This window comes from Python bivittatus, unplaced genomic scaffold (genome assembly GCF_059951505.1).
Source record: "Python bivittatus isolate LINGU-HERP-01145 unplaced genomic scaffold, Pbiv_v1 ctg000200_np1212, whole genome shotgun sequence".
NCBI classification, from domain to species: domain Eukaryota; kingdom Metazoa; phylum Chordata; class Lepidosauria; order Squamata; family Pythonidae; genus Python; species Python bivittatus.
The window spans coordinates 7,579,270-7,606,463 of NW_028277040.1; the positions used below are offsets into that span (position 1 = coordinate 7,579,270).

Here is a 27,194-nt window from a genome sequence, read left to right on the forward strand (position 1 = left end):
CACGGTCCTCACGGTCTCTTCTTCCTCATTTTCCCTCATACAACCTGACCAAATGTTTCCCATTTTCCAAATTAACACACTAAATCATGGGGAAGACACAGGTCTTGCCCTGCTAGCCAAGGGTGCATTCCCTCAGAGGCTCACCTTGCAGCTGTGGGACTCAGACTGGCATACCCACCAGCCACACACACAAATGGGCAAAGCAGCAATCTCCCCCAGAGGTATCCCTTGACCCCGTTCCTTCGAGGGCAGTGAGGTGGCAATCTCCCCCAGAGGCATCTCTCAGCCACCCAGGCTCACAGTCAACAAAGGCAGCAGGGCTTTTCTAGGTACCCTCCTCCATATACTCACAGGGAGAGGAATGTCCTTGGATGTCCACTCATCATGTACTGCCACTATGGTCCTCTAGGGCAGCATCCACAGACCCATGAGGAAGGGGCGACAATCTTGTCAGTTAAGCTCCTCAATGTGAGGTGTTTGGTTCTTGCTGTGGAACCTCAAATGTAGTTTCTCTGTATCTGGAGTATCTTGGTTCTGATGCCAATTTGTAGTAGAAAATATTTCCCTTGTTTGAACCAGAGACTAAAACATATTACATTGAAGCACACATTGGTTTATTCACAGTACTAGAGACAAATAAGAATAAAAAATAATAATTTATTAAATTTAAATGCTGCCCAATTCCCAGAGACCCAGTAAAGATAAATTTGAAGAGGGGTGGGGTTTCAGTCCTTCTTTATAGGTTTACGTAAATTTAAAATATTATTTGATTGGATATAGCAGCCAGGAATTTCATTGACTATACTACATTATGTGCCTAGTGAGGCCAGTGAGGCCATTAGAATGTAACTATGAGGTAATGGGGCAGGACTACAAAGACAATGAGGTTTTGAAATAACAAAGGGGCAGTATTCCGTGAACATAATTTCTTTCCAGGGAGTTCCTTTCTGTTTTCTCTCCCAGAGCTCTGCTCACCTTCCAGGATCTTTTCTCAGCATATTGTGATGCCTTGGCTTTCTAAATGTTCTTGTGTCTGAGCTGACATTTTTAGATTCCTTGAAACAGTGTTTTTGTAATAAGGGTAGGGGCTCATTTTGGCACCAAATAGCTGAACCAGTCCTTCTTCTCTCTTAGGAAGTTGTATTGGGGTTAGGGGCTTTTAACTTGATCCTCCCAAAATTCTCCTTCGTAGGACAAAGTTGTCATTTCTCTTCCCTTAACAGCTCCTACACACCTTCATCAAAGTTATTTCTGCATTCCTCTGCATAGACTCAGAAAAGGAAAACTGCCTTTATTTCCTGTGGCAGGAAATAAATCCTATTCTGTGAATTACAGTGGTACCTCAGGTCACGAACTTAATTCATTCCGCAACTCTGGTTGCAACCCAAATTGGTCGTGACCCGAATCAAATTTCCCCATAAGGTTCAAAGTAAATACGGTTAATCCATTCTAAACCATATGTATTTTTTTTAAAAACCACAAAAATATGAAACAAAGTATAGTACAGTACAGTACGAAGAGAGAGAACACTAACCTTGCTCGAGGCGACTTCTGGCGTGGAGGACAGGAGGGCGGGTGGGGAGGCGGTTATTGTTTGGAGGGAGAGTCCCCCTCCCTACAGGAAGCCACGACCATGTGTCACAGCAGGGAAAATGGCCACGGATCCTGTTCGTCACCTGATGGGGCGTTCGCGAACGGAAGGAAAATTTTGCAAACGGTGCTGTTTGTGAACCGAATTGTTCGTGAACAGAAGCGTCCGTGAACCGAGGTACCACTGTATTTAAAATGCTCAGTTCTTTCAGCTGAGCTTTGTTGTCCAGCTGGCATTCTTACTTTTCCCTCACTTAACTCCATAACTAGCTTCAGTTCCCAGATCCTTGCTGCCACCTTCATGACCACCCTTCTTCCAAAATGCTCCTTTCAAATTTTTCCTCCTATCCTCCTATCCAGCAAATTATTTGTGTTCTGATTTGTGTGGAAGCTAAACTCTCATGCTGTTATTGTAAAGTGCCCTTGATGGTTAAGAGTTTATAATTGTAATTAAGTAAAGATGAATTGAAATTACTAATTAATGAGAGTCTTTGAAATCAGTTTTAAATTTATTGTTTTGAGAGCTTAGATAAATTCTTGTTTCTGATATGTTGAATTGACAATGTCTCCACCATGCATGACAACTATATCAACTACGTACACTTGCATTACAGATAATTTAGGCACAGCATCTACCATCCAGTTGCTGCAGGAAATGGCAAGTACATTCAGTAAACTGTGTTACCTGATTGGTCAGCATGGAGCCTCTTTGACTAGCTTTCTTCAAGGATTAAAAGAGGCAAAGAATTTGGTGATCCTGAAGCATTCAAACCTGTTTTTGGAAAGTTATACTGAGTAAGGATCTCTTTATTTTAGTTTTAATTTGTAGATCTTTATTATACTGGGCAAAACTGCACCTGAAAACAGAATGCGTTCCAAAGAAAAAAAGAGGTTTCAAACATTATGCTTATCATTTTCTGAATTACTGATTTGCACTGTAAGATTGAGTTGAAAAATGATGGGAAAAATCACCAGGCACTCCTTCATATTGGCAGGCAACAGGCAGAATTCTTGAACCTGTCCTCACTTGGCTACTTTCATGACTGCATTAGCACTGAAATAGAAGTATTGGCCATTTTCAATGGTCAAATGTAAGATATGCCCTGCAGTAAATACAGGGGAATATTAAAGCTGTTAGTAATCTTTAAAAATACGATACATAGATTCATGCTGTGATATATCTGTTCATTTTAATGTGACATACAAATGGGTGCTAGACATATCCTATTGGCATGTGCCTCAGTCAAAAGCACTACTAGGAAGAATACATCCTTATTAGCTATTCTGTTACTTTGGGTATTTTCATATAAATTTTGTATGGAAGGAACCAATGCAGCTTTGCTTCTTTCTGCACAGCACTTGTGATGTGGGATACTCTGGGCCAGATGGGAGAGGAAGAAGTAGTTTGAGTTTGAATAATAATTTTGTACTACTGTGCTGTCCTTTGTAACAAGGAACTCCATGTCCCAATTTTGATACCTCTATATGTTGGGAGAGCAACATATAGAGGTATCAAAATTGGGACATGGAGTTCCTTGTTACAAAGCAAAGTGAGAGGGAACTCTACTACCGATGGGTCATGATACAACAGGACTGAAATGCTAAAGGATGGTATTTTTTTGTTTTTTTAGGCAGAAAGAGTTTCACTTCTTACATCCTCCATTAGGCAGATTCATGATGATACTTTAAATCCATAGGAATATTCACTTTTCTTCCACTGTTCTGCTTTAGGTACTGTGCTTCCTTGACAAATTTTTTGGTAATGGGAGGATTTACACTACTCTCCAAACCAGCAGTGTAAGTGTACACTTTCATGCAGAGTCGTTTGATTTATTGTTGCTCTAATGCCTGATGAATGACTAAAATAATAGTAAAGGTCAAGCTTGTGCACTTTCAATTTTGTTTCCTTGTGTAAATGAAAGTGAAAGCTGTAGAGCATTTCTTTGATTACTTCAGGTGATGCCTTACTTATGTATATTTTGCGCAAATAGGAAAATATGGTTAAATAAGATTACATATATTTTACTTTTCTGCTTAAAATATTCTTAAAGCAGCTTAGAAATAAAGAAAATGACATTTTAAACCGTTAAGAAAACTAATCAATGCATATTTAACCTTCACTTACTATTATTTATCGTCCTCAGAGGACAGTGTGGAGGAATACGGAGATGTCCTTCAAGAAGATATATGGCAGCCATTAGGAAAACATCAGCTTAGTCCAGAAAGATAGGACGGGCTGAGGAAGAAACTCAGGATTGCCCCACTTTGACTCTCTTTGGTATAAAAGGGAGGGAGAGAAAATTTGTCAGGCTTTCAAGAGGGTCCCAATGGAACCCTATAACAATAGAATTCCAGTAGTTCTTAGGGTGTCTGTTTCCTGTCCTGGCCTACATTGAAGGGCTGACAATCAAGAAACAGCTGACAGCCCTCAAAGAATACTTCATGCATGCATACATCCAAACAGCCTTTGCCATGAGTCTGCCACAGAATGGAAATATATGCATGTCCTTGAACAGAGAAACCAAACTTGCCTGGACCCTCTGCATATGCACATTTAGTCCAGTGGTATAAATACACACAAGGGAGGGGTAGTAGCTGCCTTGGAGTCCACAGGTACAATCTGACCATGATCGATTGCAGGGTTGGCATGTGCCCATAGGAAAACCTAGGCATTTGCATAAGGTTACCTGAAACGTGGCAGTGGAGTGCAGGCAAAGGCTGCAGGGAGCACAGTAGCTAACCTCAGCATGTATTGAGTTGGACATCCATTAGATGACAACAAAGAGATAACATAAAATTCTTAACTCTTTGTGCCATCCATTGAATGTTTGCAGCCCAGATCTGGTAGTTTTAGTACTAATAATGCTGCTTCATCCTCAAGAGAATGCCTTAAGCTGCCACTGCTCCCATTCCTCTCCAGCCCCAGAACAACCAAAAATGCTAAGAAAAACACAAGTTCAAGATGGAAACACAGCTAGACAGCTAGCTGACTGGTGCTGGGCAGGCAGTACTGATCTTCACAACAAGCTCATGCTGAAATACTGAAAAACAACTAGGAAGAGGGCTTACAGAGTCATTCTACAAGCTGTCCCTTGAGTTTATGTTGTAGAGAAGTATAGATAATGTGTATAATTTTTATTTTTTTTCTGGGTACTCTGGAGAAATCTTAAAACCTACACAAATAATCTACTGTTTTCAAATTTCCCATCAGCCATTACTGGCATTTCTGCTGAGACCTGAGAGAGGCCAAAGCTGTTCCTGCAAGAGGAGTGAGTAGGCAAATGAAGCAGAATTTGCTTTATCTCCAGCTAGAAATAGCTTGTCATCTGTTCATCTATTTTCTAAGCCACTTTTCATTGATAATATTATCTCAAAGCAGAAATAAAGCAAATTAAAACCATTTATAATCCCACCAGCTGTACAGACACATTACCAGGCTAGGTCAGGTCACCCCCCTTCTGGAATATGCAAATTGTGATAAGATTCTAAGAGGCATCCTCGTACCTCCAGAACTGATTAGGAGGAATGTAAACTGGTAGGCATCATTCTTAATCATCCTTTTTTACCTACAAGAACACTTGCTTATTCCCATTGCCACTTCTGGACATTCAAATCAATGTCCATGTAGCTGAAGAGGTACCCACCCACATGAGTTTTAAAAGGTCAGTTTTGTGTTCCTGAGGTGCTCATACTATAGAGATTTATGCTATGAAAGTTCCCAGATAGGTCTAGGGCATATTTAGGAAAGGTTCTGCTATAAAAGTTCTGTAACAGATGTCATACTGTAAGAGAACAGAGGTTGTGATTCCAAGTTAAAGCTTGTGCAATACATAACGTAAACAGTAATGGGGATAAAAGTGTCTTATCTTGAAGCATGAATGTGTACACTATTTATGTAAATAGTGTGGACTTGTTTGCTTTCCTATTTATGGATCATCATCATAATGTAATATAAAATCTCCCTTGAAAAAGTAGTAGAAGACATGAATCTTTAAAGTAATTGGCAACAGAATTTAATAAACTGTAAGTTCTGCATTTGATTTCCAGTAAAACTGAGCTACTCTCCCAAATTTGTCTGAATTGTATGGAAATCATTTCTTTACTCTTCATTGCTAAATGCAAGCATTTCTTTTTCTATCTTTTAAAAAATTATTTTGATGAAATACTACATTGTCATTAAATTTGTAGGTATATTTTTTCTATTAGTCACATATATTATAAAATGGTATTTCTATTTTTTTTTAAAAAAGCTTATTATTTCCCTAAATAATCCATTTCTTTCCTTTCCTTTTAATATTGAGTACTGTTGAGACATAATATATGTCTATCTTTACCTGTAGGGATTTCTTAGGTAAAAACCAAGCATTACTTCAAGATCTGTCAGAGACAAATGAGGAGGTTTATCCATTAATGGAGATGCTAAATGCTCTGTTTTTCTTGCCAATCAGACGACTTCATAATTATGCTAAAGTTTTGCTAAAGCTTGCTACCTGTTTTGAAGTGGTAAGTTGTTCAATGTGAAAGTTTTATTAAATAGGTTATAATTTACTATTTTTTAATTCTATACTCTGCCTCATGATAGATAAAGCATGCATTTAAATATACCTTTTAAATTAAATTATTTATCTTTTACTGCATGCTTTTGCATGTGCATAAAATCCTAATTAGAAGAAAAAAGTAGTAAAACTGCGTCATTTTTAATGGTTAAATGTTACTTCTGCCTTTATAGTATTCTCTCAGAGACTAAGAAAAGTTTTCTGATGTTAGAATATTTACACAAATTCTTGGGATTTAGGTGCTTTTTTGCATGGTTCTGCATTATTTAGTTTAACCATGGTAAATAGGACAGTTAATCTGCATTAAACATATTCCTAACTATGGAATCAGCTATAAACTCAGAAAAGGCTTATTACTGAAACATTCTGGGAATTTCTTTATTGCTGTGTAAGAATTCAGTATAAGATCGTAGCATACCCATCTACTAACTCTCTTGAAATAATTCTCAGCCCCATAACAGAATGGGACATTGCATTCCAAGAGCTGGTTTGCATGCTTGCTTTGGGATGGAAGCTGTCAATGATACTGGCAGCTGTATGGCAGCTGTGCCCATAAAACTTATAATTGTTTGGTATCATAGAGTACTTCCATCAGCAAAATTAGGACTCTTAGCAAAAGTATAGAGAATCCAAGTGAGGTCAAGTCCAGTAAAAAATTCAGTTTAACAGATCGCAGTTTAGTGGACTTTGATAAAGCAGACAAATTCTTATTCAAATAAATTCTGAATGAATGTACCTATTATTTGGGAAAGGGTCCAAACAGTGGTTGCTGCTTCCTCTAAAAAGTGGGTAAGCTTCTTCACATGCTTTGTGTTGAATTCTGGGTGAGGTAGGGATGGCACTAGGACAATTGAATGGCCATTGGGATATGTGCACTCTTCATGTTTGAGTTCCTCGTAAGGGGAAGGGACAGGAAAACAAGGCACCAGGAAGATGAAGGCGAAAGGAAGATGTTGTGAAGATCGATTATGTTAGGTCTCCCCAATAGGTTACTGAGCCTTCCCTGCCTCTGATTAAGGAAAACTCAGGAGAAGGTTTAAAGTAAAAAGGAAAACAGCTCTTTATTTGGCCAAACAAAGCAACCGGGTGGACCACTCCTCAGAGACAACAGGTCTCAAGAATGCCACACCCAAAAAGGCGGCAACAGCAGTATTTATACTAGTAGCAGACCATAGCAACAACCGTTATGCAAATTGGATGTCAGTCATTTTTGCCCGCGAATCCCAGACATCCTGTATGTGTCTGTCATGCCTTAAGCTAATGGCGTTTCTAGCACAAGCGTGGTTTACAAAAGCAAAATGGCGATGGTTAGGCTAAAATGATCCGCATCCCTTTTAATCAGGCTAATGGGATAGGCACTGGTGCTGTAGCAGCAGTTCCTTTCCTGCTGACAGAGCAGTTCAGCATCCCTAATGCAGGCGCTGAGAATAACGTCCCTGAGAGATCTGCCTTCCTGAGTGCATTTGTTTCCCAAAAGAAATGTTTTTCTTTGCAGTGGATTTCCTGGAGGAGGAGAAATCTTTGGAATTAACAGACCTTCAGGCTTCATGGACACCCTTTCCTCCCCAACAGCCTGTTAAACTGTGTTACTCTAATGTAGCCCTTACATGAATTTGCCACATGGAATTTGAAACAAGGGCTGCAATGTATAGGTTACCTTTAAGTCTGTCTAGAAAATAGAGGTCATCTTCTTAGGTGGCAGCTTAAAAATTACTTTGCTGTAAATCATGCTGAAACCAGCAGGCTTTATGAGCCCCAAGACTGGTAATTATAAAATCTCCTTAAAGCTGAGGTCAACTCCTGGTGATTTCATGGACATGTTATGTGGTTTTCTTGGCAGCACTATAAAAATGGTTTGCCACCGCCTACTTTCTTGTTTCCAAATTATAGTCTTGTCTACATCCCTAGGATTCCTGGAAATTTCCTTTCCAAGTACTAACTGGCCACTCTGCTGTTTTTCTTCTGATCCCAGACAAGGTGCTGCTGCCTGCTGGGGTAAAAATTGCTTATTAATTTTTTTCAATGTAAATACAGTGGTACCTCTACTTACGAACGCCCCTACTTACGAAATTTTCAAGATACGATCAGCTCTGGCCCCAAAAATTTACCTCTACTTACGAATTCTCCTCGACGTACAAGCCATTTTCCGCCCGTTCCACGTGGTCCGCGGCCATTTTTCTGCCCGTGTCACGTGGTCCGCGGCCATTTTTCCGCCCGTTCCACGTGGTCTGCGGCCATTTTCCGCCCGTTCCACGTGGTCTGCGGCCATTTTCCGCCCGTTCCACGTTGTCCGCGGCCATTTTTTCACCCATTCCACGTGGTCCGCGGCCGTTTTTCCGCCCCTGACACGTCCGCGGCCATTTTTTCCGCCCTGCCGCGTGGTCAGCGGCCATTTTTCCGCCCCTGACGCATGGTCCGCGGACGCCGGAACAGATTAACGGTAATTACATTGAACCTTATGGGAAAATTTACTTCGACTTGTGACCAACTCGACTTGCGATCAGAGTCACGGAACGGATTAAGTTTGTAAGTATAGGTACCACTGTACTGCCAACATTCTGGCTTTAGAGATTGAAAGTCTTTCATTAAGATTCCTAATATGTCAGTATACCCCCAGTACTAGGGAAAGCAAATTTATTCATCCAGCTGTTCTCACTTCATTAATGTATTAAATGCAGTTTTTCCTAATATTGCAGTATGAAGTAATTATATTAAAATGTTGGGATGGCCCTGTGGAACACTAGTCAGTCACCAGTCTTTCTTTTTCTCTGTAGACATCTCCAGAATATCAAAGCCTTCAGGATTCCAGCTCTTCTTATGAAACCCTGGCTGTCTATCTCAGTAGGAAAAGAAAAGAAGCTGAATACACACTGGGTTTCTGGAAAACTTTTCCTGGGAAAATGACGGTATATTAATATGGTTGTTATATTAGGAACTGACTGTATTCTTTAATAGCACAAGCGGAGTGTAAAGTTTTAATACTTTCTATTTCTACTTTCATGATGACAGTTCTTCCAGTTTTAGAAAATATCTCAAGTTAATTCGGATTTGGCCCTTTCAATATATATTGTTTAAATGCAAATAAATTCAGACTCTACCAGCAGTACATTGCAAATTCCTATTGTGAATGACCTTAGCTGTTATTAAATTGTCTTGTATTTCTTTCCAATTATAGGACTCCTTGAGGAAACCTGAACGGCGACTAATCTGTGAAAGCAGCAACCGAGGATTGTCCCTGCAACATGCTGGGAGATTTTCAGTGAATTGGTTTATCCTCTTCAATGATGCCTTGGTCCATGCTCAGGTCTGTTCTTGCTGGATGGGGCAATGACAGTCATCTGTTTATAGGACAAGGAAGCTTTCAAATTAAAAGCATGTTTATTTATTTATTACATTTATACAGTATAGTCACCCATCTCACATATGTGACTCTGGGCAGTGCACACAATTAAAATAACAAAGGCCAACAATCAAGACAATTAAAATAACAAAGCCATTAAAATAGTTAAAACTATAATAAAACAAAAACATAGGAGAGTGCATTCCAAAACTTACAAACAGTATAACCATTTTCCAGGCTCCATAATTCCATGGCATCCCCAGGCCCAATGACAAAACCAGGTTTTAAGGGTCTTCCAGAAGGTCAGTAAAGTCAGGGCCGATCTCACCTTGGGGTGGAACAGTGTTCCAAAGGGTGGGGGGTGCACCGGAAAAGGCTCTCCTCCTACCCGCTAGGTGAAGCTCCTTAGCAGATGGGACCTGCAACATGCCCCTCCTGCCAGACCTGATGGGACGGGTAGATATACCCATATCCCCAATAGGGGAATATTCAATAGCTTCAGAAGAACATATAGGAAAGCAGTTGAAGGTCCTCTGTGTTGTCACTAAGATTATTGTGCCTGGTACGTGGTTAGATTTCTCTATTGTCTGGGATAATATAAAATTGAATATATGCTAGTATATCAGTTTTGAATAGTTCAAAAATAGTTTTTTTCCCTTCCCTCCCTTTCTTCCCTCCGAATGCTTTTTATCATCCAGTCCAGTTTTTCAGACCTTCTAAATTGTGAGTAAGATAGTTACCACAAAAGAGAAGCCAAATACTACTTCTGCTTCTTCCAATCTTTGTCACTTCCTATTAATCAAGCATGTTGAGAGCAGAGTATATCGCTGAATTATGGATCATAGCACTCACCATTTTTCTTTGTACAGATATGGTTACAGGTTGCAATGCAGCTTGAACAGAAGGATGTCACAGTCGGATTGGAGTTTGTTTGTTTAATATGGCTGGCCCTCTTGCCTGAGCGATTCTGGGTGACAGACAAAATTTAAAATTGAAGCAACAATAAAAAATACTTCAGAAACAACATGCAATCTCCAAAAGAAACTTTAAAAATGAAGTGGCAGCTGAGAATAAAGCCTCAGTACAATTATTAACCACCTGGGTTAATATGAACATTATTATGTTCGTTATTATTATGAACAACTTTCTAACCCACATGTCTGAGCAGCCAGCCAGGCCTTGGTTGCTTTCCAGTGGCGCGGGGATAGTCTAATCTCAGGTGGGACGGTGTTCCAGGTGGGAAGGTACCGCAACTGAAAAGACACGCTTCTTGGGTCCCGTTAGATGGTGTTCCTCAGCCGAAGGGACCCAGAGCATGCTTCCCTACCAGATGCAAGAAGAAGCAGTCCTTCAGGCATCCTGGCCCCATGCCATGAAGGGTTTTATAGGTAACAACCAGCACCTTGCGTTGCACCCAGAAACTTATTGGAAGCCAGTGCCCAAAGCAGAGGCCATGGACTGGACCTTATATAATGGACATAATCATAATATGAAGACTGACTGTTTCTCTATTTCATTTTGGTTATAGTTCTCAACTCATCATATTTTTTCCTTGTCTACCCTGTGGGTAGAACCTGTTTCAGAAGAGTCTGGTAATACGTAAGTGTTTTTCAGCTGTCTCTCATATTCAGTTTGGACTGGTTAATAGATTATTGGTTCTTTTAAAACTTATTTCATGGTCCATCCCTGTTTGCTCTTGAACCTGCTTTCAGGCTCATAATAGAATTTAAACTCTTACAGTTCTGGATTTGGCCCTTTTTAGGCTTGTGTCAATTGACACAACAACTCTTAATATGGGCCTCTATGTGTAAATGTGCTGAATCTATGAAACAGTCTAATGTATACTTCTGATGTAAACATATTTAGTTTTATACATTCTATTTGCAGACTGCATACATTCCTCATTAACAGTTGCTCATGCAGTTGTTTAAGTAGAAAATTATTTATTTATTGCACCTTGCTTTTCAGGATGCAAATCCTGTCAGTCAAAACAAGCAATGATGAAGACAAAATCAATAATATATATATTTTTAATAACAATAATAGAAATCTAAGATCATTCACACAGAACAAATGTTAGTAGTGCTGTGGAGCAGATGTGGGGTGGAGAGGAAGGAATCCTGCATCTTGCCTTCCTCTAGGAATTCTGAAATGAAGTAGAATAGGTTGGCTGTGTAGTTCTTCACTGTTGCAGAATTATTCTCCATCTGGTGTCTTCCTGGAATAAAAATACCGTAGTTAAACCACCAAGTCCAAGTTGCTATATTTGATATTTGGTCAAAGGAGTACATTTTTACTTTAATTAGATGCTGGAAGAAAGATTATAACGTTTAATATGTGAGGCTAATAATTCGTCCCTTGGGTAATTTAGTATGCATTAATTACAGTGACCTGAAGAACAAGAGGGAGAACAAATGAGTCTTGGGTTTTTAAATATGAAAACAATTTAGTGTAGCTCATTTCTCTGGATTAAAATTTACAAAACTCTTTGTTTATTTTCTCTGCACTAGGAATGGCTTGAGAATCACTACACCTGAAGAACAGTTTATTCTCATTTCATCAACTCCACAAGAAAAGGTAGGGCCTTTCTTGCCCCTTCCTTCCATTCTGTTCTCCAGATGCATTAATGACTTTTCCGTGGTCCAGCATGACTTGCTTTCTAGAGCCATCCTATATTTTATCTGTTCCTTCCTTTGAAATTGGTATAAAGTATGTATTTATGATCTGTGTTTATTTCATACCAACATAATAAAAATCATTGTATCATGTAGATTTCCTCTAGAATCCATGTACAGTCTAAACATCCAGCATCCAGTCTTGATAAGATCAGGAGAGGCAACCTCTTAGCAAGCAGGGATCTTGCCTCTTTCAACATTTTTGGGGGAGGGGGATCTCCAACAGTGTGGTAGTGATGAAATTATGTCTTCAGACAGTCATCATAACTATTTTTTTAATCTTCTGGTGGTTAAAGGCAAAATAAGTTTGCTGAACCTATTGAAGATTAAGCATGTCTATTTTATCCCTTAACTTTTAAAACAAGGGGGACAGAAAGTATGCTATTGAAAATTGACAATTTCAGTGGCTTGAGCCTATGTACTTTCATAACTGCTAAGTTAGGTAACCATATGTTGCCTATCCCTCAGCATTTATTTTAAACTGGTAACTTGCAACTCACAGCTGGGCTGAACCCATACTGTATAGGCCAGGAGCTTCACAAATTACATTACAATATGTTAGTGGCTATATTATTTGTTGAAGAAGAAATGTCTGTGATATTGTTGTATATTGGACCTGTGTAACTGGTAGATGTTAAAGTTCAATTCTGATTTTTAAAAGGAGTAAAAGTGCTGGAATGACCACATGCAACAGTCCACCATTGTTGTTATGTATTAATTCCATGACATCAGTAGATCTGTCATGCCAGTTCCAAGGAATTCCTGCAACAGATGAGGAACAAGAGAAGAGGAATGCAGGGATCAGAAGCCCTCTGACTACTTTTCACTGTGTTTCAGACTAAATGGCTGAGATCTATAAGCCAAGCTGTGGATCAGGCCTTAAAAGGGACGTCTGACTTGCCTCCCTATGGAGGCAGCGGAAGCCTCCAGAGGCAAGAGCCCCCTATTTCAAGGAGCGCCAAATACACCTTCTACAAAGACCCTCGACTTAAGGATGCTGCTTACAATGGTCGATGGCTTTCTGGGAAGCCACATGGCAGGTGAAGCTAAAATGTTGTCATTGTTAGACCCCAATATATGAGAAGACATTCTGTTTATCTAAATGTTTATAATAGGTCCCAAGTAAAGAGGTTGATGTAAAAAACAATATTTAAGTTGAAATAGACACAGTAACATATACTGAAAGCCGCTTAGCTTTTATCATCATAACCCTAAGCTCTAAAAGTAACTTTTGGACGTTGTAAAAATCCTGCATAAACTGTATTATGATAATGCAAATATATTAATTAGGACTAAACTAATTATAATGTTGCATATATTTCAGAGGAGTCTTGAAGTGGGCAGACGGAAAGATGTATTCTGGCATGTTCAGAAACGGCATGGAAGATGGGTAGGTACAACAGGCTGAGCTGGGGAAGAGAAATCTGTTCAGTAATAATCTTTTTAAAGAATTACTGTCAAACTAGGGTTAATAGGGCTGGGCAGGCTTAAAAATTATTTGGAGGCAGGGAGTTGGACCCTGTGTAAGCATAGCACCACTTTTCTATTTGGTGGAGAAGCTCAACTTTTCAGACTTTCACAAAAGCAGAAAGGCTTTATGAGAATACCTTAAAACAGTAGAGTCGTGTTTTAGGCTCATGAGAAAGCTTGAGTGCTTAATGAATAGCAGAGAATGCTATGCTTACATGAAATCCAAAGCATGCCTTCCAAATCATTTTTGAAGCATACACAGTTGTGCAAATTAGTATTTAGATGTATTGTAAAATGCTATGATTTTTTATATTGGCAGATATGGTGAATATAAAGTACCAAATAAAACACTGAACAAGAGTGACCACTATATTGGATTTTGGAAGGAAGGCAAAATGTGTGGACATGGTATCTACAGGTGAGAGAGAGAAAGAAAGAATGAGAATGTATGATGTTGTTACATTTTTGGACTAAGAGCAGGAAGATCCAGGTTCTAATCCACCACCTAACAATCTACATGCCAGTTCCACATTGTTTTACATAGGGAGCAGGGAGTACACAGACTTTCACACTGTTTTGATACAGAATTGCTACTCGTAACAAAACAGACCAGATTTCTGGTAAGTGCCATGATAGTGGGAATACCCATTGCCAAAAATATTTTCCTTAATCTCATAATCTAAGTTTCCACATTCCTGTCAAAATGGTATTGCCCACATTCATCTCTCTTTGTCAGTAAGAAAGAGAAAAACATTAAGATGGTGAAATATCTTTGAGCAAAATCCTCAGTTTCTTTGTAGTAAGGCAGACTTGTTCTTCTTCTAGGTACGCAACTGGGGAGGTTTATGAAGGAAGCTTCCAGGATAACATGCGTCACGGCCATGGCCTTCTGCGCAGTGGGAAACTGACTTCTTCCTCACCTAGTATGTTCATTGGCCAGTGGGTGATGGATAAGAAGGTTGGATATGGAGTATTTGATGATATTACAAGGTAAATAGATCCTGAACATTTGAATTACTATATTAGTAATATAGTACCAGGACAAATAACTGCTAAGAAATGTTTATTCTTAGGCAGAGAATCTATATAACCCTCTAAATGAGATACAGTGCTTGCATTTCTAGTTCATTTAAATAAAATATCAGTGATGTCGTGACATTTAGTGTGCATAAGACAACTAATCACCAGTCACGTATTTAAGAGTGCAAAAACATAGTTCACAGTATACCTAACTTGTATGAACCAAAACTCCAGTATTTTCATTTTTTTCTCAGATTTTGCAATATTATTCAAGTATAATAAGATTTCAAGTATAGAAAAATATGCATTACAGGTAGTCCTCATTTAGCAACTGCCTCATACAGCAACCATTCGCAGGTCTATAAAGCAGGGTGCCACAAGATTACACACTCTCCTCACTCCCATTTAACATCTACATGAAGCCACTGAGTGAGCTCATCCAATAGCACAGGGTGAGATATCATCAATATGCCAGTGATACCCAGTTTTATATCTCCACCCCAACCCAACCAAGTAATGCAGTGGAGGTTCTGTCTCGTTGTCTGGAAGCTGTGGGGTTTTGGATCGGACAGAACAGGCTTCAACTCAACTGTAGCAAGACTGAGTGGCTTTGGGTTTTAGGGCACTCCAGTTTCAAGGATTTGCCATCTCTTGTTCTAGATGGGGTTTGCACTACACTGTCCTAAACGGAATTGGTGAGTGAATGGAGGCCCTCCTGGACTCACAGCTCCTGTTCAAGGAACAGGTGGCAGCCATGGCCAGGAGGGCTTTTGTGCAGCTTTGGGTTGTATGTCAGTTGTGCCCTTTCTTGGATCAAGAGGCTCTGCCCATGGTCACTCATACCACAGACACCTCCTGGGTGGACTATTACAATGGGATCTAAATGGGGCTGCCCTTGAAGATCATTTGGAAGCTGCAGCCACTACACAATGCAGCAGTGCAGGCAATTATGGGTGCTTTTCAATCTGTGCGTGTTATACCTCTGGTCCATGAGCTGGATTGGTTGCTAATATGCTTCTGGGTTCAGTTCAAGATGCCGGTGGTCACCTATAAAACACTTCATGGCATGGAGCCAGGTAATTTGTGAGACCACCTCTCTCATGAGATCTGGCAGGAGAGGCATGCTATGGGTCCCATCCATTAAAGATTGCCATCTTGAGGGATGAGGGAGAGAGCTCTTTTTGTCATAGCCCCTGCCCTGTGGAACATCACCCCTCCCCTGAAGATCAAATAGGTCCTGACCCTGTTGGACTTTTGCAAGGCCCTGAAGATATGGCTTTGTTTCCAGGTGTGGGGGTCAGAGTGTCAGTTGGAATCTATGAAGTACTGATAGTTGTCTTTATCTTGGCTATCAATTATGTATATTTTTTTAGTGATTTTTGCTGGTTTTTAATTGTTGTTAGCCACCAAGAATCACTTGGTAGAGATAGGCTGCCATATAAATAAAATAAAAATAAAAAATTTAAACCATCTCCAAATTAGGAAAAACAAATGCATATTATAATGGTAAGGGTGTGTATATGTATATACATGCTTATTGACAGATGACAGTTTCACAAATTTTGGTGTGGTTTAGTGTAATGTGCAGATACAGTAGAGTCTACCAGATATATTTAATTTTCTGAAAAGATTTTTAAAATGTCATTCAGATGTACATTGTTTATGCTCTCCTGTTTCATGAGAAATTTCTGATGAGATCCAACACATTGTAGGAAGAGAACCATGTTAATCTATGCTCAGGAGTCAGATGGCACCTTTTCAGACTAACGCAGTTTATTAAAAGGCATAAGCTTTTGTGAACTACAGCTTACTTCATCAGCTGCATAGAGTGGCTAGACTGATGTAGGATTTAAATTTGGGTGAGGTGGAGGGGAGGGAAGAGAAGACAGGTTGGCTATGCAGATGCAGGTTACAAGTGAGACAAATTGCAAATATTTTATCAATTAAAAATTACATTAAAAGTCTATTCTGTTTGTTGAGATCTTCTGAGACAGCATTAGTATTAGTACGTACCTGAGTATTAGGTATGTTCACTGCCTTGAGTTATACATAAAAAAGGTGAGATAAAAATAGCATCATCATTATCATCTGATACTTTTTGATGTACATGAGTTCCATCTGTCGCTCAGTAGTGCTGGTAAAGTTCGTTTGTTCCAAAATAGTTAGTCTTGAGATCTATAATGGGGTGTCCTAAGAGGATGAAATGTTCTGATATTACTTTGCCTTTATTTTGTGTCCTGAAATTAAACTTGTGTCCATTTAATTCTTCTGTGCAAAATCTCAGTTATTTGTCCTACATAGAATCCAGAGGAACATAGCTGGCAGTTGATGGTATATATCACATTAGAGGTCCCTTCACACTCTCTTTCTCTAATCTTGTGTGTGAAGTTGTTGGGCCAATGATGGTGCTATGGGTGTAAATGTGGAAGTAGATATCAAGGTTTGTTGCAGGGTGCGGTTCCCACGTTGGCATCATTGTTCTGTTGTTTCTTGTTGCTCCTGAGGATTTGCCTCAGGTTGAGTGATTGTATGTATGCAAACAACCTATATGTCTGAGAAAGTGCAGTGTCATAATCCAACATGGGTTGTAACTTACTAATAATGCATTTGAGTGGCTTGACCTGCAAGCTGTAGGTGATTCTGCATCTGCATTTTACACTAAACCACACTATAATTTATGAAACTGTCATTTGCCAATAGCTATATTGATGCAAACAACTTCAGAATATGCATTTATTTTTCCTAACTTGGAAATTGCTTAAACAAAAACAAAACAGCTACTCCATGTGTCTGATGAAATGAGCTGTAGTTCATGAAAGCCTGTGCTTTCTAATAAAATTTTTTAGTCTGAGAAGATGGTAACAGATTCCTGATGTGATCCTAGTAATTGCTGAAGCAAACACTCAACTATAATGGGATGTTACTTAAATTAGAATGTCATCTGATCCAATTAATCTGATTTCTCAAATACATTTCTCAGATTTTAGAAACAGTAATGCCTTTCTGTATCTTCAGGGGAGAAAAATACATGGGGATGTGGCACGATGATCTTTGCCAAGGCAATGGTGTTGTGGTCACACAGTTCGGGTTGTATTATGAGGGATCCTTTAACAACAATAAAATGATGGTGAGTTTCATATAAATAAGTGTTGTATAACGGGGGAACATTCTTACCTGTGCCCAATTTTGCTTTGCCCTTTAAAAGCAAATATATGTATACAGTGGTACCTCGGTTCACGAACTTAATTCGTTCCACTATTCTGGTCGCGAGCCGAATCAAATTTTCCCATAAGGTTCAATGTAAATAAGGTTAATCCATTCTGAACCATATGTATTTTTTTTAACCACAAAAATATGAAACACAGTACAGTACAATATGAAGAGAGAGAACCCTAACCTTGCTTGAGGTGACACCAAAAAGCTTCACAGCAAGTGTCTGTCTGCGACCGCAATCTCACCTAGAGGAAGCCACGACCACATGTCAGAGCAGGGAAGATGGCCACGGGTCGTGTTCATCACCCGATGCTGAGTTCATGAATGGAAGCAAAGTTTTGCAAACGCTGCTGTTCGCGAACTGAATTGTTCATGAACAGAAGTGTTTGTGAACCGAGGTATTACTGTATATGATAATACGACCGCACTTATTTTTTAAAGGTAGCATTTTTATATTAGATTGGAGTCATGCTTCCAATCAGCAGGGTTCTGCTCCTGAACAGTTCTACTGTAGAGTAAGATTATTTCCATATGCTGCGGTGAAACATTTGTCTTTCAAATACCCCAGAACATTTACAGGTTGAAGATTTTATTTATTTATTTATTTGAATTTATAAGATCTAGCAGGTAAGTTGGGAGCTACAGGTGTAAGGAAAAGTTGGCAGAAATTTTTTCTTTCCCTGCCTGACCCCATTCCCCACCCCCTACCCCAGTTCTGCTAGAATTTTCAGAACTGTAAAGCGGCTCTTTTGTCTGCAGAAAGTTAATTGAATACATTGATTTGTTTCTGGAGCTTTATGAAAGGCCATCTGTAAAAAGTAGAATAATTCATAGCCATTTTTTCATTCAAGAATTTTAAGTGGAGTGTATTAAAGTGTGAAGAAAGCTGTTCGCACTAACTTATAAATGAAATATACCAATACCAATAACAATACCAATACTTTTAATGGCCAAGTATAAAACATACACAAGGAATTTATCTTCAGTGATAACAGCAAAATCAACGGTGCGTTTGGATAAGAGCAAAAAAAAGATCACATGGTATTCAGCAAAGCAATGGCACGAGGGAAAAAACTATTCTGATGTCTAGATGTTTTAACATAAGGAGCTCTATGGCGCCGTCCTGAAGGAAGAAGTTGGAACAGATTGTACCCAGGATGAGAAGAGTCTGCAGATATCCTCTCTGCCCTCCTTTTGACCCTCACAGTATATAGTTCTTCTACAGAAGGCAGATGGATTGCGATGATTCTTTCTGCAGACTTAACTATTCGTTGGAGTCTGAGTCTGTCCTGTTTGGTTGCAGAACCAAACCAGACAGTTATAGAGGAGCAGATAACAGACTCTATGATTCCCCTGTAAAACTGCACCAAGAGCTCCTGGGATAATTTAAACTTCCTAAGTTGCCGCAGGAAAAACATCCTTTGCTGTGCCTTTTTAATAATGGCTGTAATGTTATACGTCCATTTCAGGTCTTGGGAAAGTATAGAGCCCAGGAACCTGAAGGACTCTACCACTGATACTAGACTGTTAAGTATAGTAAGGGGAGGAATAGGAGAAGGATTCTTCCTAAAGTCCACAATCATCTCCACGGTCTTAAGTGTATTCAGTTTCAGGTTATTACTACCACACCACAAGACCAGCTGTTGAACCTCCCGTCTATATGCTGACTCATTTCCATTTTGAATTAAACCAATGACAGTTGTATCATCTGCATATTTCAAAATTTTAACAGAGTCCTTTGAAATGCAGTCATTGGTATAAAGGGAAAAAAGCAGTGGAGAAAGCACACATCCCTGAGGGGCACCAGTACTGATTAACCGGGTACTGGAAATAATTTTGCCTCACCTCACATGTTGTTTTCTGCCTGTTAGAAAACTAATAATCCACCTACAAGTATGCTCAGGCACAGTAAGCTGGATCAGTTTGTTGTACAGAATTTCTGGTACAATAGTGTTAAATGCTGAACTGAAGTCCACAAAAAGAACTCGTGCATAAGACCCCGAAAGTTCACGATGTTGCAGAATATAGTGAAGGGCCATATTAACAGCATCATCCACTGACCTGTTCCCCCGATAGGCAAACTGCAGTGGATCTAACAGGGGATCCGTGATGGCTTTCAAGTGAGCCAACATGAGCCTCTCAAAGGTCTTCATGACCACAGATGTCAATGCAACCGGTCTGTAGTCATTCAGCTCACTAATGGGGGATTTCTTAGGAACTGGGATGATTATAGAACATGGTACAGTGTAGATTGTAGATTGTGTGTAGATTGTAGAACATGGTACATGTAGAACATAGGTACAGTGGTACCTCGGGTCACAAACGCTTCTGTTCACGACCAATTCGGGTCACGAACAGCACCGTTCGCAAAATTTTGCTTCCGTTCGCGAACTCCGCATCAGGTGACAAACAGGATCCCCGACCATTTTCCCTGCTGTGACACGTGGTTGTGGCTTCCTGTAGGGAGGGGGACTCTCCCTCCAAACAATAACTGCCTCCCCACCCGCCTTCCTGTCCTCCACACCTCAAGTAAGGTTAGCGTTCTCTCTTCATAGTGTACTGTGCTGTACTTTGTGTCATATTTTTGTGGTTTAAAAAAAAAATACATATGGTTCAGAACGGATTAACTGTATTTACATTGAACCTTATGGGAAAATTTGATTCAGGTCGCAACCAAAATCGGTTGGCGACCAAATTCGTAGGGGTCAGAACGGATTAACCGTATTTACATTGAACCTTATGGGAAAATTTGATTCGGGTCACGACCAATTCGGGTCATGACCAGAGTCGCGGAACGAATTAAGTTCGTGACCCGAGGTACCACTGTAGTTATAACGAATAGCATACTCAAGTACTGTTTAACAGTTAAGATTTTTTTTAAAAAATGCTTTTATCTAAAATATCTGGAAAAATAAGCAAGACTTAATTCCACAATTCCAGACAATGATAATATGACAATTATTCCAAACATGTCTTGCATTGATCTTAGTATCATCTTCTCCTCAGGGGACTGGTGTATTGCTTTCTGAAGATGACACAGTATACGAAGGAGAATTTTCAGATAACTGGACCCTTAATGGAAAGGTAATGTGAAACACTTGCTTTCCTTAAGCAGAACAGCTTATTACAAGTAAGTTCATTATATTTATTTCTCTTTCCCTTTTTCTTCCAAGGGAACATTGACTTTGCCAAATGGAGACACTATTGAAGGCACTTTCAATGGTGAATGGGGTTCTGGAATAAAGATTACAGGAACCTACTTCAAACCCACTTTATATGATCATGAGAAGGACCGGTCTAAAACGCTGTGAGTGGATGGGAGCTAACTTCTCATCAGACTGTTCTATCACTGTATGTAACTAGTGTTGTAATTGAACACTGGCATTAACTTGAATGCCAAGGGCTTTTCCAGTCATGCACTGCATCGCTCTATTTGCTCAAACTAGTCTACTTAACTAAGATGATTGGACAGAGAATGGGAGCTTACATCTGATCCATTGACAGTTTAGGTCAAGTTCTAGATCTAATAAGGCTTTTGGAAAAACAGGTCATGAATAGGACTGAAAGAGACTTTTAGTAGCTCTATATGATCTGTTGCTCAAATTTCCTGTGTACTTGGAACTTCCAAGATTGTTTCCTGCAGGGGACTTTGAATGAAATAGTTCTTGAAAGATATTTGAGGGTTTTAGTTAGTACCCATCCAACAGTAAATTTCCTGTAACTGTGTCATGTAGGGCCTAATGCTGGAGAAACTGCACCTGATTAGCATCAGATACAGTACTCGATGGTTATTGTAATATAGCAGTAACTTAAAGCCACGAGCAGTCTGGGATCTTTATGTGTTTAGAGAACCCCTTTGTGTATATACGGCTGCCTACCTATTCAGTGATTCTGAGGAAGCTTATACACCTGCAGCATCAATTTGGTTGCAGCACCAGCAGAATCAAGACCACTGTCTCATCCCTGTGCAGGTTTTCAGAAAAAATATATGACGACTTTATGGGAATGTTGTTATTTCAGTTAAATAAAAAATATGCAGCTGTCTGTAATACTCTTGACATCAGATGACTATTTGAAATATTTCATTTAGGAAGACTATTTGATATTTATGGCATGACATTCTAATTTTTGTCAATCAAGCATGCAAAATTAGTTGTTACTGCATAACCCCCAGTTATGGCTGGCAGGTTTTCAGTAAGAATAGAAACTGCTGAAACAGATTCATGAAAACTTATATAACAAAAATTGTTTTTATTGCAATATGACTACCCATCTTGAAATGGTGAATTAATTTGTTATGGTTCTTGATATAAGCTGAATATAGAGAGAGCTTAAACATTTTCATTAGTACCATAGTACCATACTGCTAGTCAAGGCTCAAAAGCTGGGACTGGGGAAGAAGGGATTGGAGTGAGCAAGAGTGAGCCTCGTGCAGGATTTCAGTGCAAACACAAAATAAGTTATGCCATTTCATTCTGTGTGTGTAAGTGTGTTTAAAGGGTTTGGGTGTAAATTGAGGGTTGCTTTCCTGATATTCAGAAGTCTGCTTTGGGGAACTCTCTTCTGGTTTTCAGGATGTGGACCTGTCCCTCAGACATCTGCTCATTTTGTTTGATTAAACCTGCAGTTACTGTTTTTTAAATGTTTCCAGGCGGAAGCTAGGAAACCTTGCTGTCCCAGCAGATGAGAAGTGGAAGGCAGTGTTTGAGGACTGCTGGCACCAGCTCGGCTGTGAACAACCGGGCCAAGGGGATAGGTGGAAAGCTTGGGATAACATTGCTGTTGCCCTGACAACCAATCGGCGGCAACACAAAGACAGGTTAGTAGGTGGGGCAGATGTATTTTGTTCAACATGACAACAATTCTAATGCAAAATTCAGTTGCCATTTAATTGCTTGTTAAAGTGAAAATATTCTGGGCTCTTAGGAAGTTAATCTGTATATACGTTGGAATATAGGCAATTTGATTTTAGGGATAGGTAACGTGAAACTTTTTTTTAATCTCTTTTTTATACTTATAGAAAGTTCTGCCATCTACCATGTTCTACATTTATTGGGTATTGATAGAGTAAATACATCAGTGAGAGGCTCTATAGTGAAGCTATTTGTCATATATCTGTTGTTTTGTGTTCATAATTATTTACCTATTAAAGAGGTTTTAGTAAAAACAATCTTACCAATGATACAGGAAACAGAAATTTAACTTGTGCACTTAAAATCTATAGTTCTGAAATTTAGAAAATAGTGATCAATTTGGGGATGTGAAACTGGATTGAATGTGATGAGTCTAATACATGCTGTGAAATTGCAAGATGATAGAAGCAAAATGTTTAATATTAATAGCTGATATGTTTCTTGTGTTTTTTCACATTCTTTAGCTTTAAAGGTACATAGTTCATGTGTGAAAAATAATCTTCTGTTGTGAAAGAAAAAGAGTTTTTACCTGCTACCAGATTTTACCACTTGCAAAATTGTTGTGTTTATTTTTGGCCTAAATAATTGGCTCCCACACCTTTTCTGTGTAGGTTCTAACCATAGCCATCTATTCTTGCAGTCCAGAACTCTTGAGCAGGTCACATGCACAAACCCTGGAAAGCTTGGAGTTCATTCCACAACATGTTGGTGCCTTCTCGTTGGAAAAATACGACAACATTAAGAAATACCTTGTGAAGGTATATGCAAGCCAGCATCTATGCAGTGTGCATTTACAGATAGTATCAGAATAAAATAATGGCTGCTATCTGTAGATGCTTTGATATATAGATGTTATCCTTTCTAATTAAGAAATCTGTAGAAAAAGACAGTCCCATGATTATTTAGGCTTCCTTGGAAGAAAAGTTTGGTTGTGTTTTGTAGACATAGCACAGGGATGGACAACATGTAGCTGGGGGCCAAATGGGTAGATGACAAGATAAAGTGGATGGAATTAGGATTTACTTGGGATTTTAGAGTTTGAGTTTTATGTTATCATCATCATCAGTTGATTTAAAGCCACCATTTGTCAGTAATTCTAGTCAGAAGGATTCTAGTGGCTATAAAAAAGGGTATTATGGACTCATCCTTAAGACAGGATACATACAAAATTGCAACTTGAGAACCATATACTTACTAAAAATGTGAATTTGTGCTAAATAATTTTCTAAGAAAACTGTTCCTATTCTTCCCTAACTCTGCAAGTATTTCATATAAATTTCAGATAATACTGCACAAACATTAATCTTGAACTTAGGATCTATTTGTGTGAGATACACAGGTCATACATTTTAGATTTTAATGTATTTAAATAAAGTACCTTACATTTGAGCCCCTTAGTTCTGCTGTTTTACATAGCTTTCTGGTTCTTTCATCTCCATCCTTTTTAGGCATGTGATACTCCTCTGCACCCTTTGGGAAAACTTGTGGAAACCCTGGTAGCTGTCTACCGCATGACGTATGTGGGAGTGGGAGCCAATCGACGTCTATTGAAGGAGGCAGTAAGGGAGATTAAATCCTATTTGAAGCGCATCTTCCAGTTGGTCAGGTAAGAAAGTTGCTAGCAGGCAACATTGGAATTGTTTGATTCATTTTGCAGAAAGAGTAATAGAAGAAAATGTTGTTTCAACAATTATGGGTACTTTTCATTTAGACTACACGTTTTGGTAAATTGATGGTAATGCTTTGTGTTGCTTTTAAGATTCCTGTTCCCTGATCTTCCTGAAGAGGGCAGTGTAATTCCCTTGCTGATGACTGAGATGAAAGGAACACGATCTTTCTGTACTGGAAAGAAGGACTCAAGACCTGAATCTCCAGAACCAGGGTAATTCCGTCACAAGAAAGCCCTAAGATTTTTAAGAAAATAAATCTAGGAAGTAAGGGCTAGCGTTAAATCTGGTCAAAAGAGGCTTCATTTTTTTTTCTTTTTGATTGGAAAAAAGCTGGATGCTCATTCAGTATATCATACATTTTTTTAATCCTTGAGTCTGATCCAGTAAAAAAGCTAAATACAAATACATAATGTTAAAACATTGTTATGGATTTAATCCTGTGAATTTAATGCTTGTGTTTGTGTGGGTTCTATTTCAAAAGGAGAAATTCTGATTCAGTAGATTATCCGAACAATGTTTTACCCTTTGGGACCACATGCCAGCTTACCTAACTAAATGAACAGACTGAGATTTATTTGCCTCTATTACTCTTTCTTAGACTGCTTTAAGACAGGAGTACTAACCACCCATTCCACAGGGGTGTGGTCTCCTTCATTTCTGGCACTTTTGCTGTGCCATCAATTAATAATATGCATCTTACCCTCCATGGATAGAAAAGTTTGTCCTTTATACTTCTGGCTCCTTCTGTGTAGCTTAAATGTGAAAGAACTTCAGTGCTGTGATGTCTTGTAGTGTGTGCAAATATTCAAACTTCTCAGGAATAACTGAGAAAAAAGACTGAAGGAGTAATTCTTGGTGGAAAGAGAGATGAAATAGGTAGGGGAAGTGAATTTCAGATCTTCCATCCCCTTTTGTCTCTTCAAGATGTTTCCTTGATTAAGAAAAGATGAGTTGGTCGTAATCAAATCAATTCTACTAATGTTCATAGACCACCAATTCCTCGGAATAATGCCTAAAATTGTTTTTTTTTCCTGCTCTTTATATTTTTAAGTTATGTGGTTACAAGCTCTGGCTTGTTACTTCCTGTGCTGCTCCCACGACTCTACCCTCCTCTATTTATGCTGTATGCCTTGGACAATGAACGAGAGGAAGATGTTTACTGGGAATGCGTTCTGCGTTTGAACAAACAACCAGACAAAGCACTGTTGAGCTTTTTGGGAGTGCAAACGTAAGCATGCTTCCTAGTTCTTCTTGTGAATATGCATTCTCAACTTCATTTATTTTTGCTTTAAGCAGGAAAAAAAGATTTAATTCCCTTTTTGTCTCCTCCAAATAGATGAGGAGGTTTTACTTGACAAAAACCTTCAATCTCCCTAAGGATTTCTAGTAGGAAACAAATAATTATTGTGCTTAAAAATTATTTTTATAGGTAGGCTAAGGGAAGAATACTGCAGAAAGTAGGTCTGTTCCTGTGAATTGATTATGCCAATTAAGTCTTTACTGGCCTACGGATTCTAGAATTTCCAAAGCGTAATGCAAATAAAGCAGGAATAAATTCACCATATATTTCTTCTCTTTCATTGGATACTCTTCACATTGAGAAGAACATTTATGCACTCAGAAATTGGACCTCAGTGATGATTGTGGCTTTATTGATCTCAAAGATGTTTGGTCAAGAGGTATCTTGCATTTCTAAATAGTGCAGATGTCTCTGATGCCTCTAAAATTCTAGGCCTGCATCATTGCACACTAGTGGTTTGGATCATCTTTCCACAGCTTATCTTTTTATCAATGAGTCATTCTGTGTTAAGAACCTTTCTTCTGCGACATACTTATTTTATGGTGCTTCTTACAGGAAATTTTGGCCAACAACAGCATCTGTCCTTGGTGAAAATAAAAAGGTATGTTTTATTTACAGGATTTTTATTTATGAAATGCATGTTTGTGTTCCTCTGGGTTTTTGTCCTGGATGAAAGAGAACTGAAGAACATACTGTCAGTTTTAATGGATTAATATTTCAGTTAATATTTAAAATATCAAATCATATATCAGTCTTTTTTACACTACATGGTGATTCTGTGACACTTAATTCTTCCAGGGACAATTCGTATTTTCTGCTGCAACAACATTGTAATGTTTACAGGAAACATTTCCCACTTTATGTAATTTCTGTCATCATAAAATAATTTTTAGATTTTTGGTTTTTTAGAATATATATTTAATCACTTGGGCAGAGGCGTTGCTCTTTTATATGTTCAGATTGTGTGTTGGTTGAAGGGTACTTTCTGTTAGAAACTGTATTTTGTGATTTTTATACAGTGGAAATATCCTATGAATACCGATGTGTTGTCCTTTAGGCATTATGCCTTGTAACAGTTACCTATCCTAGCAGCTAAATAATATGTAAGTCAGTCATGTGGTTTTTATTTATGAAACATATATGTTAAAAATGTAAGTGCCTTTTAATATTTTGAAGGTAATTTTGCATTTAATAATAAAGGCTGTCACTCACTGTTAAAAAAAACACTAGGAAAAATATTTGCTTCCCTGTTACACCAATAATTCAGAAATGACATAGCTTCAAAAGAAATTTAGTGCCCCAAAAGTTCTGACACTTATCTTTCTTTTAAAGCTATTTTGGTTCTGAATTAATCAGCAAGGTTAGATTCATTGCTGATTAATTAATTCATTTAATTAATCAACATTTTTATTTCAAGGTTGAAACCCTGAGCACAGCATATTGAAAA

The 27,194-nt window shown here is 38.7% G+C and overlaps 1 protein-coding gene across 6 annotated transcripts in view; it reads left to right on the plus strand.

Moving 5' to 3' along the window:
* The window catches only part of ALS2 (alsin Rho guanine nucleotide exchange factor ALS2), a 55,312-nt gene that overhangs the window by 21,440 nt on the left and 6,678 nt on the right, over window positions 1-27,194 (plus strand). For all 6 annotated transcript variants that reach the window (XM_007429507.4, XM_025167485.2, XM_088135654.1 and 3 more), the window contains 20 exons: window positions 2,205-2,385; window positions 3,322-3,387; window positions 5,931-6,093; window positions 8,921-9,052; window positions 9,322-9,450; window positions 11,015-11,085; window positions 11,997-12,063; window positions 12,999-13,201; window positions 13,486-13,551; window positions 13,951-14,049; window positions 14,457-14,621; window positions 17,667-17,778; window positions 20,871-20,948; window positions 21,038-21,171; window positions 22,516-22,683; window positions 23,418-23,535; window positions 24,226-24,383; window positions 24,537-24,659; window positions 25,499-25,675; window positions 26,303-26,348. In XM_007429507.4, coding sequence (XP_007429569.2) covers window positions 2,205-2,385; window positions 3,322-3,387; window positions 5,931-6,093; window positions 8,921-9,052; window positions 9,322-9,450; window positions 11,015-11,085; window positions 11,997-12,063; window positions 12,999-13,201; window positions 13,486-13,551; window positions 13,951-14,049; window positions 14,457-14,621; window positions 17,667-17,778; window positions 20,871-20,948; window positions 21,038-21,171; window positions 22,516-22,683; window positions 23,418-23,535; window positions 24,226-24,383; window positions 24,537-24,659; window positions 25,499-25,675; window positions 26,303-26,348 — 2,456 coding nt within the window. The remainder of the gene's footprint in view (window positions 1-2,204; window positions 2,386-3,321; window positions 3,388-5,930; window positions 6,094-8,920; window positions 9,053-9,321; window positions 9,451-11,014; window positions 11,086-11,996; window positions 12,064-12,998; window positions 13,202-13,485; window positions 13,552-13,950; window positions 14,050-14,456; window positions 14,622-17,666; window positions 17,779-20,870; window positions 20,949-21,037; window positions 21,172-22,515; window positions 22,684-23,417; window positions 23,536-24,225; window positions 24,384-24,536; window positions 24,660-25,498; window positions 25,676-26,302; window positions 26,349-27,194) is intronic.